At 36.7% G+C, this 16,125-nt stretch overlaps 2 protein-coding genes across 2 annotated transcripts; one reads left to right on the top strand and one right to left on the bottom strand.

Annotated features, from left to right (window-relative positions):
* Positions 1–5,212: 5,212 nt before the first annotated feature.
* Positions 5,213–7,912, bottom strand: LOC141637533 (uncharacterized). The gene is made up of 3 exons (XM_074447018.1): positions 6,185–7,912; positions 5,832–6,029; positions 5,213–5,520 (listed from the first exon to the last, which is right to left on the bottom strand). Exons 1-3 carry the CDS (start codon positions 7,394–7,396, stop codon positions 5,368–5,370), a joined length of 1,563 nt encoding a protein of 520 aa, XP_074303119.1. The 5' UTR covers positions 7,397–7,912; the 3' UTR covers positions 5,213–5,367.
* A 3,742-nt stretch (positions 7,913–11,654) lies between these two features.
* Positions 11,655–15,751, top strand: LOC141637519 (uncharacterized). The gene is made up of 6 exons (XM_074446997.1): positions 11,655–11,861; positions 13,314–13,432; positions 13,543–13,651; positions 14,147–14,296; positions 14,781–14,844; positions 14,957–15,751. The coding sequence occupies exons 2-6, from the start codon at positions 13,314–13,316 to the stop codon at positions 15,589–15,591; spliced, it is 1,077 nt and encodes a 358-aa protein (XP_074303098.1). The 5' UTR covers positions 11,655–11,861; the 3' UTR covers positions 15,592–15,751.
* Positions 15,752–16,125: the final 374 nt, after the last annotated feature.

The following is a 16,125-nucleotide window of genomic DNA, read 5'->3' as shown; positions in this document are numbered from 1 at the left end:
AGGATTGAGAGAATAATATGAAGTATAAACTCAGGGAGCTCCGAAATTCTATCAATTTTATCCATATCCCCCATCATCATAACAATTCTCTCAGAGGAATTTCATCAAACAGTTGGCATGCACAAATTCTTGTTTAAGACCGTCTTGACTTTCAAGTCTCACACAACCGATTAAAATATAATTGAAAATAAAAGAACAATTCTCTCAGAGGAATTTCATCAAACAGTTGGCATGCACAAATTCTTGTTTAAGACCGTCTTGACTTTCAAGTCTCACACAACCGATTAAAATATAATTGAAAATAAAAGGACAATTCTCTCAGAGGAATTTCATCAAACAGTTGGCATGCACAAATTCTTGTTTAAGACCGTCTTGACTTTCAAGTCTCATATAACCGATTAAAATATAAGTGAAAATAAAAGGACAATTCTCTCAGAGGAATTTCATCAAACAGTTGGCATGCACAAATTCCTTGTTTAGGTTCGTCTTCACTTACAATGGTTCACACAACCGATTAAAATATAAGTGAAAATGAACGAACGTTGGACTTAAATTAAGACGGTTTTAAGCAAAACCTACCATTTCAAATTCAGAAACAATGACGAAATAAAACGCCCAAGAGTTAACCAGGAGGACTGAAACTAACCTTAGTTCAGTAATCAGTATACTTAATTTGCTTCCCTTCATAATAATTCTTCATCTAGGATCAAATTTCCACGCACAATATGTTAATCTATTTGTGTCAAAAATATGAGATGACATAAAATCAGAACAAATGAAAAGGCTACGATTATGTTTTATGGTGCGAATGTTGACTGTTGACGTTTGGGAATGAATGTTTCAAATGTAAACTTTTTAGCGGGACAGAAAGAGTATTGTATACTCCGTATTATTTTAGTTCCGTAAATTGTACTCCCTCCTATTTTAAATAAGTGTCTCATTGTCCATTTCCATCTATTCATAATAATATCTCATTGTCCATTTTTGGTAATTGTTGTATGGTCTAAATTCAATTCCATTTCCGTCTATTCACATAACTGTCTCATTGTCCGTTTTGTGTGGTCTAAAGAGAGAGTAGTTAGTCTTCTGTGGAGCAGTTCTATACAAAAATTATAGATCTAACAAACAAATCAGTTTGTGTCACATGTAAACAGGTCATAAATCCCCGACCCAATTAAATATTGTGTCGTGTTCGTGTCGACCCACTTACATAAAAGGGTCATCAAGCTTCAACCCTAACTTGTTAATTTCGTGTCTATATTTGGAAAGTTTAAGTATATATTTATGTGATGGAGATCAAGAAAAATTAGGATTAATTTAGTAAATAAGTCATTTGTGTCGGATTCGTGTTTAGAAAGCCCAACCCAAACCCAACCCTATTAAATATCGTGTTGTGTTCGTGTCGACCAACTTACATAAATGGGTCATTAAGCCTCAACCCAAACCCGTTAATTTCGTGTCGATTTCGTATCGTGTTTTCGTATCGTGTCGTTGTTTATCAGCTCTAAAAAATTGTGTAAAACGAATTCAAATTAGATCATATTAGTGGGTTAAATCAGTTATTACGGTAAACTTGTGAAAGACCGTTTTATATATGTATTTGTGCATAAATTAAACCATATTAGTGGCTAAAATCAGTTATTTTCTCAGTAAGAGGATTATACTTCTGACGTATTACCTCAAATTCTATAGTTTCTGAACATTATAATAAAGTTTTTGACTTTTATTTTAAAGTTTCTGAGTTTAAGTTTCTGAGTTTATTCACTTAGACATTAAGCTCTAAAAATTACAATAAAACTCAAAAACATTATATATAAGTTTAGTTAAATTTGAGTTTTGACGGAAAAAATATTAAAATCTAACTTATAAACTTTATTATGCTCAAAAAAATACACGCACCTCAAGTTGGTTTGGATGCTTCTTTTCGACGAGCCTTCTGGGAAGATTTGGAAGAGGTTGTAGAACGAGTCCCTATTGGAGAGAAATTGATCATTGGTGGTGACCTCAATGGGCATGTGGGTACTAGTCGAGTTGGCTTTGAGAACATTCATGGGGGGTTTGGGTTCGGGGAGAGAAATGAAGCAGGAAGTGACATATTGGATTTTGCATTGGCATATGACTTGGGTATAATGAACACTTGGTTCGAGAAAAGACATTCTCATTTGGTGACTTATAGAAGTGGAGGTAATGCTAGTCAAATTGACTTCCTTTTGGTAAGGAATGTGTGGAGGAAAGAGTACACCGATTGCAAGGTCATACCCGGGAAAAGTGCCGCAACACAACATAGACTAGTGGTTCTTGATTTTCGGGGTAAGAGAGACTTGAGGAAGAGAAAGATAATCGGTGAGGCACGGATCAAGTGGTGGAAGCTACAAGGGGGAAACCAACAAGCATTTTTGGATAAGGTTGGAAGTAGCGATATTTGGTCGGATTGCGAGGAGAAAGATATTGATGCAACGTGGGATAAATTGGAGCGTGTTGTAAAGGATTTGGCGAGGGAGGTGTTAGGGGAATCCAAAGGGAATAGACCATCAAGTAAGGACACATCTTGGTGGAACGATGTGGTGAGACAAGCGATAAAGACTAAACGTGAATGCTATAAGGTTCTGGGGAAATGCATGAGTGATGAGAACTTTGAAAAGTACAAGGAGGCTAGACGAGCCGCTAAAAAGGCCGTACGGGATGCGAGGGCAAAAGTTAACCAAGAAGTGTATGCTAGGTTGGACACGAGAGAAGGAGAGAAGAATATCTATAAACTGGCTCGCATAAGAGACCGAAAGACAAGAGATATTGGGAGAGTTTGGTGTGTGAAAGATATGGACGACAAGGTTCTGGTTCAGGATAACGAAATAAAGGCTAGATGGAGTTCTTACTTTGATAATTTATTCAATGGACATCAGGAACAAGGTTTTGGGGATGTAGAGGTAACACCAAGCATGGTTAATCGGGAATTTGTGCGTAGAATACAAAAGAGTGAAGTTAGAAAGGCGTTAAGGAAGATGGGGTCAAAGAAAGCAGAAGGACCGGATGGTATACCCATAGAAGTTTGGAGGTGCTTCGGGGAGAAAGGGATCGAATGGGTAACCATGCTCTTCAACAAGATTTGGAGGAGCAACAAGATGCCATCGGCTTGGAGGAGAAGCACTCTTGTCCCTTTGTACAAGAACAAAGGTGATGTTCAAGAGTGTTCCAATTATCGGGGAATTAAACTTATGAGTCATACGATGAAGTTATGGGAGCGGGTAATCGAGCAAAGGCTTAGGAGATGTGTAGACATCTCGGAAAACCAATTTGGATTTATGCCCGGGAGATCGACTATGGATGCGATTTTTATCATGAGACAGTTGATGGAATACCATCGGGACAAGAAGAAGGACTTACATATGGTTTTTATTGACTTGGAAAAGGCATATGATAGGGTACCAAGAAAAGTACTTTGGTGGGCTTTGGCGAGAAAGGGTGTGTTGCGAAAATATATTGACCTCATAAAGGACATGTATGAGGGGGCTAGTGCAAGTGTTCGCACTAATGTTGGGAGAACGGAAGAATTTCCTATTACCATCGGGGTGCATCAAGGTTCCGCACTTAGTCCTTTTCTCTTTGCTATAGTTATGGATGAGTTGACAATGGATATTCAGGACGACATCCCTTGGTGTATGATGTTTGCTGATGATATTGTGTTGATTGATGAGACAAGAGGGGGTGGAGAGAAAGTTGGAATTGTGGAGGCAGACTTTAGAGACTCGTGGGTTCAGCCGAGCAGAGTAAGACCGAGTATTTGAGGTGTCAATTCACTAAGGTGGCGGGGTTGAGATCGACAGAGGCGGGGAGTATTATTTTCGATGGGAATGTTGTTGAGGGTTCGGATTTCTTCAGATATCTAGGATCTATTATTCAAAAAGATGGGGAGTTAGACGGAGATGTGGCTCACAGAATTAAAGCGGGATGGTTGAAATGGAAGAGTGCTTCAGGGTTTCTATGCGATAAAGATATGCCCCAAAGATTAAAGGGAAAATTTTATGGCACGGCAATTAGGCCTGCCCTACTTTACGGCTCCGAGTGTTGGGCCGTGAAGCATTGTCACATTCAAAACATGAGTGTGGCAGAGATGCGCATGTTGAGGTGGATGTGCGGACATACAAGGAAAGATCGGTTAAGGAATGAGGTGATTAGGGAAAAGGTAAAAGTGGCGCCAATAGAGGACAAGATGATGGAAAACCGACTAAGATGGTTTGGCCATGTGAGAAAGAGACCTATGGACGCACCAGTTAGGAGGCTGGAGACTTGGAGAACATAAAAAGTCCCTAGAGGCAGAGGAAGACCGAGACAGACATGGTTGAGAGTGATAGAGCACGATATGAGAGTTCTGGGGCTTGAGGAGAGTATGGTGACGGAGAGGGCACAATGGAGGGAAAGGATACATGTGGATTTTTAGTATTTGATGTTTTGACAGATTTAGTGTTTTTTTAGTTAATTTAAAAAAAATAATTTATTTATTTTTCTCCCCTTTATTACACTTTTTCACCAACCACTTTCTTATAGATTTTACCTGGTTCATTCCGGATCCTTAACTCTATTTCGGTTTTTAAAAAATCGTTTTAATCTCTTCTCTCGATTTAAATTTTAAGTTTTTATAAAAGAAAGACGGGATTCGATTTTAAAACCCCTAAGTTCACCTTGACTTTCCATTACATTTTCGTTCTTCCTTTTTGTTTTTCATCTTCCCTTTTTTTATTCGCATTTTGAGGCGTGCGTTCACCCATGGACGTTTCGAAAAGATGATTCATGTCAGCCGACCCCAAATCATTTTGGGATTAAGGCTCTGATGTTGTTATTGTCGTTGTTGTTGTTGTTGTTGTAATAAGCTCAAAAAAAATACATATATGCTCAAAAAACAAAAAAGTTGAAGGTAGTACATCCAATGTATGTTCTTTTTTTCTCGTTATTCCCTTCGTGTTGGAACTTGGGGCGGAAAACAGTTGATCAAGTTTCTGAGGTCTTTGATCAAATAAAACGATGTTTGATCAGGATGGCATGCCTATTGCATTAGGATGAGATCTTTGATCAAATAAAACTATGATAGAAGCATAAAGAAAAACAGTTGATCAAGTTTCAGACTAAAATGGCACAGGCTCCAAAACAAATTCAATAGTCATACAGTACCATTTAAGTTACACAACTACTGTACTTGTTTAAGACGGAAATGTCTGTCTTAAACATAAAAACTGCCAAAAAAAAAAAAGTCAAAAGGAGAATGCCTAGGAAGTAGGAACTAACAAAGTTTTGTCCGATAGATGCAAGTGGGAGCATACTTGACCCGTTTTCATCTTAAGACGGATATTACCATCTTAACAAAGACTTATTAAGTTAAGACTCAACTGACAACCATGACAGTCTAAACCTGAACTCGAGTCCCGATGGTTCCAAGGGTAAGTTTGAGCAGTCGACACCTTCAACTTCGAATTTCTTCAGGGGATGCTTCGAACATTGCACTTTGCACTTCAAATAACCCAAGAAATCCTATTATAACACAATAGAGAAAGATTAAAAGGGTGTATTACTTTAGGGAAACGATCCAAAACCGAAAAATGATGCAATATATGGTACAGTAATAATGTTCATTCCAAATCGGATTTTATTTGGCTAGTAGGAGGGACACGGAATCCCTCCATTTTCCTTCAACCCAACTTACTATCCAAACAAGCGATTTTGTTCCTCTCCTACTAGCTCACCCGTCTTCTGATTCCAAATCATTAATAATTGACAGTATATAAGAAACATAACAACATACAACTATCATAAAACCATGCAACATATAGGCTATAGCATACCTCAGGAGGCAAATTCTGGAAACATAGTGACAGCACGTCAGGGTTGCAAGTCGAAAACAGTGCATCCAGATAGTCCATAATCGTAGATTGTTTGAATATGAATAAATCAGCATTTGTTTCGTAAAGCTTTAACTCTCTGAGTTTGTATGGTGAGCCAGTGATGCCGATAATCCTCAGTACCTCCTCGTCTATGTCCATCTATAAATGCCAACATAATAATATTTATTGTTCTCTTCCATCTATATATGACCCCAGTATTCGTTCTGAGGGGTATTTTAATCAAAGCTAAACAAATGATTGAGACGGAAAAAGTATTACAATAAGACAGTTAAGAAATGCGCATAAAGTCATACCCAGCTGAAGCAACCCAAATCTATATCAAGAGATTTGAAACAGTGTGTTTCTACGAGAAACTTCTTTAGCTTAGCAAACCAAGCAATAGTGATAAAATTCGCCCATTGTGGTAAGAAGCAAGTATTACAATGATCTCGAGCTCTGATCAACGACACAGAGGCCTCCAAATCACAGCTGCACCAAAACTCAAGCAAATTTGGGGTGTCAACCGTAATTTCCACCAAATTATGCGAGTCAAAAGAGATCTCCCCTTCAATTACGAATTTCTTCAATGAAATGCTTGAGATCTTAACACACTTCAGCATTGAGCATCCTTTTAGTTCTAAACTTTCTAACGCTACCAGCCCATACGCTATCTCGGAAACAATATCATCTGTTACAGTAGTAGCAGAAATTTTCAACTTTCTCAGGTTCTTCAATGCATTCAAATTCATATTCCATGCCCACCGCGAAGTAGAACCAAGACCATGATACACAAACTCTCTAAGGGTGCTATCGCATTCAGCTCCCTTATATACTTTTTTCGTCCAAGGAAGTGAAAGATTTCGAATGTCCCTATGAGTAATACATAATTCAACCAAAGGGGACAAAGAAATGATCTTCTGAAGCATATCCTCGTCTAATCTTCCAAGGAAGAAACTCAAGGAGCCTAGAGATACGAGGTCCATTTTCTCATAATATCGTAGATTCACGTTGTTACACGTCAAAACTTTCAGTGATTTTGCACGGAATAGAATCTCAGGCAACTCGTAATCTTGTATACCATCAAAAATGTCGATATTCAACTCTTGGATTTGGTTTTGCACCGCGATACTTATCCAATTATCGACAAAAGTGTCTATGTTTTCATCAACATGAGGAAGTACAATGTCGAGTTTTGTTATTCTATATTTTCGCGTAAAGTATCTTTGCATCGTCTTCTCGACAAACCCGATAAATTGTTTAACAGTATGATCATCATAAATATCATCATCATCATCAACATCATCATCATCATCATCAGAATAGTTGGAATCAATATCACTACCCTTTTTAAAGTACTTAATGTTAAAATCCAAAACCGGCATGGAAGACCAAGCATGATACCACTTCTTCGACAATACGCTAGCGCGAATTGTCGATTTGGTATCGAGGATTGAAAGAATAATATGTAGTATAAATTCAGGAAGCTCTGAAATTCTATCAATTTTATCCATATCCCCAATTATCATAACAATCTTCTCAGAGGAATTTCATCAAACAGGTGGTGTGCACTATCTAAAACCCTAATCTCTGGTTACCTTAACTGGGGTGAAAACAAAAGGAGGTTGGAAGACGGCTTAAGTTAAAACGGTTTAAAGTAAGATCTACTAAATCCGACTAATTCGAATATGCTTGACATATTAGAGACTGAAACTAACCTTTATAAATTTCCAGGGTCAAATTAGAAAGAACAATGATTCTACCGAGTAGAGCCTGGAGGGGGTGATAGTGGATGCTTGTGACTTGTTAATCCGTGTTAAGAACAAAACGGCAAATTATATCCTAAGTAGGGAGCATGATACTCTCATAGGAGTTATAAAAAACATAAAATAAAAAAAACGGAATTTATTTTCGCAGTACAATTTTTACTCATTATAGTACTTTTTGCACCAAATTTTCCATTTGTCTACCCTTACCTTAAAAAATATCAAAACCTAATTTTCTCTACATTTTTCCCATTATTGAATCTTTACACTCTTTCAACCTCCTTCAAATTCTTCAACTATGAATGCTTATTCGAAAATAGAGTGGGTATTTAATGTTTTTTCGTTAATAATTAAAATTATTTTGAGGGGTCGATTGGTGTCTTATAATTTTTGTTCTTTTTTAATTACGATTTACCTTAAAATTAATTAAGGGGTCGATTGGTGTGTTATGGTAGAAGTGGCTTGGCAGCAGCCGACGAGTGTTGGCGAATACGCGCAAATGATCGTTGTGGTTTGTTTCTAAATTGTACAGGAGGTTTTTGGTTTTATTCAATGTAGTACAGTATGTACTACGGGTTACATATTTCTTTCTTTCTTTCTCTTTTCTTTCCTTCAATGTTCAATTTGCCAATGCAAATATTTACTTCCTGCTTGCTGGTAATTGATGATTTGATATTAGAGCTTAAAATCACAAAAATAAGTCTATTCATTGACACGAATGTTTGGTGTAGAGACCCGAGTGATAATGCGACTTGCGAATTATTGTAAATAGTTATGAACGCAGTACATAGGGTGGGTGAAATTAGAGGAGAATAATATGTAAAATTAGAGAGAATAGATTAGACAGAAATTAGAGAGAGAAATTGGAATGGGAAATGAGAGGGGTATAATTGTCAATAGTGTACTACGATGAGTAAAATGTGTACTGCGAAAATCAGGACCCAAAAAAAATAGTTAACTACCCAGTACATGAATAACTACCCACTACTTGTTCTACGTTTCTTTTTCTTTTCCAAATTACTCAACTTATCAATTTCAAAATCATATCAAATTCATCAAATATATAGTTTCATCTAGTCGTACTTAAATTTACAAAGTTAATAGTTCATAGTCATTAAATTAAACCACCATATTCACTGAAATAAAAATGAATATAATAGGGTCATTGAGTGAATATGACATTAAATCTCTCATATTCATCAAATTATATTATCATATTCACTGAGCTCAAAAGTGAATATGATAGTGTCATATTGTGAATATGACATTACATAATACATATTCATCAAATTACACTATCATATTCAGTGAACTCAAAATGAATATAATAGTGTCACATTGTGAATATGACATTCCTATACATATTCATCAAATTACATAATCATATTCAATAAACTCAAATTGAATATAATAGTGTCATATGATGAATATGACTATCAAACTAAATTATCATATTCACTAAATTAAAAGTGAATATTATACTGTTATATGATGAATCACACTCCTAAAATCATAAAACTAACCATGAATAATAAGAGACAAAATATAAAAATCCATTCAATTAATACACTTACCTGATGAGTTAGAAGATTATCAATCAAAATACAAATCTAAGAATACAAAACTAATAGGTTTGGATGAAAAATAAAATTAAATTTTATGCATTATTCTTTTTGGAAGTATGAAAGATCTAAGTATGAAAGGGGAGGAAAAATGATTTTATGGTAAGCGTTGTTAACCGCTTAATCATGTGAGTGAATTTTTATCTTTTAATTTACACCTGGGTGTATGGTATAAGAATTGGAACAAAACGGGCCTATAACACGAATAAATGTAGAAGGAAGATTTGGTAGAATGAAAATCAAATTGAGGTTAATTAATTTGATAAATCTTCACTCAACTAAGTAAATCAACGTTTGTTATAATTTCCGTTATAAGAACACCAGTTAGCTCAAGCAGTAAGAGCTGGTTGGAAGTTCGACTTTTGTTCACAACATAATTCGCTCGTTTGAAAAAAAAAAACTTAATGGTTTTGAATCCCCGACAAATTTTCAGGGTACAACATATTAATTATATGCAGAAGGTAAGGGCATGGCTTATAAAAGTCGTTAGTTGTTTCTAGCATTTGGATTAAAATATTACGATATCAGCTTATGTATGCACAAGAGAGAAGGAAAGACATGGAGAGATAGAAGAAAGAAATTAGGACAGAGGTATTTTCATCACAGATTACGGATTTTATAGGGACATTTTAAAATTTGACGGAATATTAAAATTTTAAAATATTTAAAAATAATATAAGGGTGTAAGTTTAGAAAAGTAGATTTTATAAGAGTGTTAAAATTAGTTTATCTTAATTATTATAATAAAAAAGAGTTAACACTGTTGTGTTGGGGATCATGTCGTAGTTGGATGAGGTTGGATAAGCTCGAATTGTCTGAGCTTTGATCAAGCTAATTCTGAGGGCTTGACAAGCCGACTCTATTCATTCTATAGCCCTTAACCCGACCTTCATAAAAACCCGCATATTAGCATATTCGGTTTTAAAACATGTGTAAGTTTCAAACCCGTGCAACTTTTAAACGGATTTTAAACTATTATCATTATAAAAGAAATAGAGTGTAAAATATTCATATATAGTTTATCAATAGAAGTTGTATTTTTATATAAAAGCATGTATTTAATTCAATATAGTTTATAACAATTTTAGATAGCAAACCCGCGCAAATTTTGCGCGGGTTAAAACTAGTTATAATAAAAAGAGTTAAAACTGAACCCAAATGAGCTCGACTTTAAACCTTGTTGCGTTGGGGATCAGGTCGAAGTTGGATGAGGTTGGATGAGCTCAAATTGATTGAGCTTTGATCAAGCTAATTCTGAGGGCTTGATGAGTCGACTCTATTCATTCTACAACCCTTAACCCGACCTTAATAAAAACCCGCATATTTTGGTTGACTACTTTGGAATGGAAAGGAATAGATTGAGTCCATTCAAGTGTTTGGTTGAGTGATTTTGAAATGGAGTTAGATACTCAGTGGATTGTAACTCCACCCCAACACCTTGGAATTTCATACCCACCTTTTTCCCTTGGATTCCAACTTCATTCCTTTATGCTTATTATTAAAATTAATCAAACAAGTTTTTAGAGAAATGGAAATAGAACCCCATACTAATATGGTTTCTCATTCCATTCGTACACACTGAACCAAACGACCCCATAATGGTTTTACCCTTTATTCCCCAAATCCATTCCCTTTAATTTAGCCCTATTTAGAAACAGATTTGGAAATGAGTCTAACTTTTATACGTCTAAATTCATTCCCTTCTCTAAAAAAAAAAAATATCCCATTCCCGTTCCTCATTCCCACCACGCACACAAGTCATAACCATACACCACTCTCCCTCACAATTGCCACCGCCGACGACTCGTCTCCCGTCTCACCATACACCACACTCCCTCGTTATAGCTATCGCTGACGGTCCGTCTCCCATCTCGCCGTCACGGTTATATTTCATCTCCGGCGTTAAGATCTATAACTTTGCACCAATTCTTATTTCAGACCAAGGTATCCGTCTTATTAATAAGACGGATACCATATTCTCTCACAAAATACCCATTTAGGGTGAGTGGAGAAGCACATGGGAGGTCCCACCTTTGTCCCCTCTACCCATTTCCTCTCACACAACAACCCGTCTTAAAATCCGACCCGTTTTAAGCAAGACTTACTCATAACTTTGTACCTCTATAATACTATTTCAGTGAAATACTCCCTCATAGTCACTCATTTCTTCCCCTTCCATTTTACAAAAAAAATAAGTAAATGATTTTAGATCACACAAAACACTCTACCATACTTATAAATAAATTTAAACCACACAAAACCTTCCAAAAAAGGAAAGAAGGAAGAAAATCCGACTACCATAAAAAAGAAAAGAGAGAAAAAAATGAGCAACTATGAGAGAGTATTATTTAACTCGTTTTTAATCTTAAGACGGATCTACCCGTCCCTTTAGAGTGATCAAACTAATCCAAGAATCCTTAAAAAAAGCCAGGTAAGCACCTCCAGAAACTTCTACCCCTCTATTTTATCAACCAAAGAGGTTCATATCATCCACAACCTTCCTCAACCTTCATCATTTCTTGGCCATTAGAGAGAGAAACTACATCGAGTTTCACAAACTTTTCTCTGATTCTCGTGTTCTGAGATTTCGATCGATATATTGCAAGGTTAATTCTTCATAATTTTCTTCTTTATTCTTCTAATTTTTTGTATTTTTTTTTTCATTTTTGTATGATTTTACGCATTGAATGTTACTGTAGAATTCTTATATTTACTGTCGCTTAATGATGACTATTATTGTTGTTATCACCAAAATATGCGAAGTATATGAATTCGATCGTTAGATTTACTGCTGTTATTGTTCGGAATTAATCTTATTAATTTCTTTGATTTGTTGTTGCTTTTGTTGTGGAATTTATAATTTATGTCGATGTCGAAGAAATCGCAAATTTTCATCAGATTAATCTGAAGAATCTTTAAATTTTGCAAAAATTGTCGATTTTGTTGACATAATATTGGTAAAGTAAACAAAATAATGATCAATTTAGTTCGTCTCGCTGTCGATTGAATCGTGAAATCGTCGTTGATTGTGAGTGAGTGAGTTTTTTCGAACTTTTTAAAATTTGATTGTTTTACATGCGTGATCTTGTTACTCTGGAGCTCTAGTTTACGCGAATTTACGAGTTTATCTGAACATTTTTCAATCGACTACTTATGTGAGTACATTGATTGGTTAGATTAATTGGTGATAGGTTGATTTAGATTAACCAGAGGTCACTATGTGCTCTCATCGCGCACGAGGTCTAGTTTATGTAAATGTATGAGTTACTGATTTAACTCATACATTGGTCCGACTTGTGACAAGTTGATTTAACTTTAATCAAAGGTTTCGACTTTCGAGTGTATCACAGTAATTTATGTGTCCGCGTTTCCTAGGTTGTGCACTTCACATGAATTTTAGCTGTATTTAAGTACACAAATTCTCATTGAAGACGGACTTATTCGTCACAAGCTGAAAACGGGCCAAGTAATACCCAAGTGGATAGATATGACAAAAGCAAAATGCCTAGGGAGTAGCATTCTGCCCTTGTCTTATCTATCCACTTGGGTATTATTTGACCCGTTTTTAGCTTGTGACGGATATGCTCGTTTTCAATGAGACTTGTTGATACAAGTATATATACTAGTCACTCGTGAGATATTTTCACAATGTTGTCTCGTGTACATGATAATACTCTCTCTTTTCGAGTCATTTACGTTTGTTCAAAATTACTCTCACGTAATTTGAACAAATGTGTGGGAATGAGTTGAAAGGAGGGATAACTAGTCTGTTCATGGACACTTGCGTAACTTGAATGAATTTGTAGAAATGAGTTGAAAGGAGGGATGACTAGTCTATGACTCTATGTTGATTGACAATATGATCAATAACATAGCTTCGGATTTGAAGAACGTCTTCTTTTGTGACTGAGTGATTTTTTAAAATTTATAGTGAGTTTGAAGTTTACTTAATGTGTAAAGTAACAAGAAGTTTAGAAGTGTAACCAACCTGTTGGGAAAGACGGAGTAAAGTTTTGCTGATAATCCTTTTGACACTTCTGTTTGTACTGTAATTTCAGATGTATTCCAGTAGATCATATGAGTCCCGATCACCATCACCATCCCCAGACAGGCGTTACAGACGCTCAATCTCAAGGTCCATCTCAAGATCAAGATCTTCGTCTAGGGGTAGATCAAGGTGCGTTTCAGTAACCGGGTCATCTTTTGTTTGATCATTTCTATCTTTATCTTTGATAGATTAGCTGCTGCCATTTTACCTTCTAATGCATTTTTTTTTGTGTGTGGCAGGAGCCGTGAAAGTAGTGCGGAGAACCCTGGAAATAACCTGTATGTGACTGGGTTATCAACTCGTGTCACGAGGAAAGAGCTTGAGAAACACTTTTCAAGTGAGGGAAAGGTGATTGTCTATGCCTAGTTTTAATGCTTTTAACTGAACTGTGAAGTTAGATGCTTCCGTTTTCGCTACAAGAGCTTTTGGAGGCATTTGTTTTCTATAATACGTAGCCATCCTTCCTGTTGTATAAATATTCTTCAATCATATGTTGATATGAATTGTAAAACCAAAAATACTTCTGTAAGGCGGTTTTACACAAGTTTATCGTAAACCGGGGTCTTTTTATTAACCACTTTTACCCACTAATAGGGTTGTGTTTGGGTCTGTTTAACAATAATGTTAATGTGTAACCGCCTTACACATAACTTACTCATCTAAAACTATAAGCATTTTAAAAAGGTCCATCAAATGTGGGAAAATTTCGGCTCAACATAATCAATGTCATTTGAGACTATGTAACCGAGATGAAGGCAGTAGAAGATACAAATGCTTTGTGAGTGAGTTTGGAGTTTCCGTTTTGACCAAGACTAACCCTGATCGATGTTGCGCAAATTTTAGGTGCTGGATGTTCATCTGGTGACTGACCCTTGGACAAAAGAATCCAGGGGATTTGGATTCATTACCATGTCATGTCTCGAGGATGCTGAACGATGTGTCAAGTATCTTAACCGCTCTGTGCTTGAAGGGCGTGTGATCACAGTGGAAAAGGTAATAATAACTGCCACTTTTTCTGTGTGAAGTTTCTCATCTTAATTTTACTATTCGGTAAAGTCCAAATGTTCAAATGATAGAATTAAGTTTGGTATTTGTTTTTCTGTTGACACTTTCGAGGTTGAAACTGTTTTGCTTTTTGTCGTTTGAAGTTTTTTGTGGCAGCAGGTTAGCTGTGTGTAGCAGCTCTTCTCCAAACTACACAACTTTCAACCAAATCAAATCAAATCAAATTCTCAGAATTGTATGAAAGGGTTGTATGCCCTGCATTTCTCTCTTTAGTCTTTCCTGTTGAAATTAACCTTTGTATTACTATGCTTATTATCCGGCTTCTGAACTAAACAATATTACATCTGCAACTTCTTGTCCATGACTGTTCCCAAAAAATAAAACTTAATCTCCGTTTAATTGCTTATACATCCAGTGTGATCGGATTCCCCATTTCGTTTTTTCTAACTTAGTTTGCAAATGTTTGTCTCAGGCTCGCAGAGCTAGAGGTCGTACACCAACTCCAGGGAAGTACCTGGGACTGAAGGCAGCTCGTGGTAAGATTGATTGTAATACAGTCAAATTCGTCAGGCCGAAGTACCATGTGCTTAGTTGGGCCTTGCTACTACTTAACTGTCTAATGGCTTCTTGATGAAATGAAATTTGCAGGTCGCCGTGGCTCAGCTACTTACTCTCCCATTAGTAGGAGGTCTGCTCGGTATTCCTCTGATCGTGAGAGATCGTACTCCCCGTACTCCAGACGAGATAGGTCGTATTCCCCCTACTATCGCCGTCGGAGTTATCGGTCACGTTCAAGGTCGTACTCTCCATACTATAGCAGATCACCTGTTAGTAGACGCCGCTCACGCTACGATTATTCTCCTGATGAGCGGTATTATAGGAGAAGCTCACGTTATGAACGTTCTCCTGAAGACGGGTATTACAGGAGGAGCAGACGCCGGAGTTACTCCCGGAGCTATTCCCCTAGGAGTAGGAGCCGCTCAAGGAGTTACTCTCCTAGGCCAAGTAGACGATCAAGAAGAAGCTATTCACGAAGTTACTCCCCTAGGCCGAGGAGGAGCTCAAGGAGGAGCTATTCTCGGAGTTCCTCCCCAAGGCAAAGAAGGCACTATTCTCCGAGTTTATCCAGAAGTCCCAAACGAAGTGTTTCTTATTCCCCCAAGAAGCGGGAAAAGTCGTATGATAGTTGTTCTTCGAGAAGCTACTCAAGGCGTAGTGCACCCTCGAGATCAAGGTCTCTCTCAAAATCTGCCAGTCCACGATCGGCTTCTCCGCCTGCCTGAAGTTTACTAGCTTATCTGTATTATGGTGCTTTGTAGTGATTAAAACTAAAGTTCTACAGACTGTCCTGTTCAGTATAGTAGTCTTAAGAGTTTTAAGTATGTAGATTGTCTACTGTAGCTTTTAAATTTTAATAGAGCTTTTGTTGTTTCCTCGCTTTTACGAGAATGCTGTGCGGGCTTATGAACTTTTAGGCCCTGTTTTTTTGGTGGACTGAAACTGATCTGCACTGCGCTGAACTGAACTGAACTGAACTTATAGCATCTGAACTGAACTGAACTTATAGCATTTGAACTTAACTTATAGGATCTATAGGATTTGGATTGAACTGAATTGAACTTATAGGATCTGGAGTGAACTTAAATTAGGTGACCTGTAGGATCTGGACTGAACTTATAGCATCTGAACTGAACTGAACTTATAGGATCTGGAGTGAACTTAAATTAGGTGACCTATAGGATCTGGACTGACTTATAGCATCTGAACTCAACTGAATTTATAGGATCTGAATTGAACTTAAATTAAATGGATTTAAG

The sequence above is a fragment of the Silene latifolia genome, unplaced genomic scaffold, assembly GCF_048544455.1.
Source record: "Silene latifolia isolate original U9 population unplaced genomic scaffold, ASM4854445v1 scaffold_119, whole genome shotgun sequence".
NCBI lineage: Eukaryota > Viridiplantae > Streptophyta > Magnoliopsida > Caryophyllales > Caryophyllaceae > Silene > Silene latifolia.
The sequence above is the reverse complement of the archived record's forward strand: the minus strand, read 5'-3'. Positions and strand labels throughout refer to the sequence as shown.

Coding starts and splice junctions, on each gene's coding strand:
- LOC141637533 (XM_074447018.1), bottom strand. CDS start 7,396: ATGATAATTGGGGATATGGATAAAATTGATAGAATTTCAGAGCTTCCT. Junction 6,030..6,184: donor ATTTGGGTTGCTTCAGCTGG/GTATGACTTTAT, acceptor TGGCATTTATAG/ATGGACATAGACGAGGAGGT. Junction 5,521..5,831: donor TCCAGAATTTGCCTCCTGAG/GTATGCTATAGC, acceptor GTGTTATAATAG/GATTTCTTGGGTTATTTGAA.
- LOC141637519 (XM_074446997.1), top strand. CDS start 13,314: ATGTATTCCAGTAGATCATATGAGTCCCGATCACCATCACCATCCCCA. Junction 14,297..14,780: donor GTGTGATCACAGTGGAAAAG/GTAATAATAACT, acceptor TGTTTGTCTCAG/GCTCGCAGAGCTAGAGGTCG. Junction 14,845..14,956: donor GGGACTGAAGGCAGCTCGTG/GTAAGATTGATT, acceptor TGAAATTTGCAG/GTCGCCGTGGCTCAGCTACT.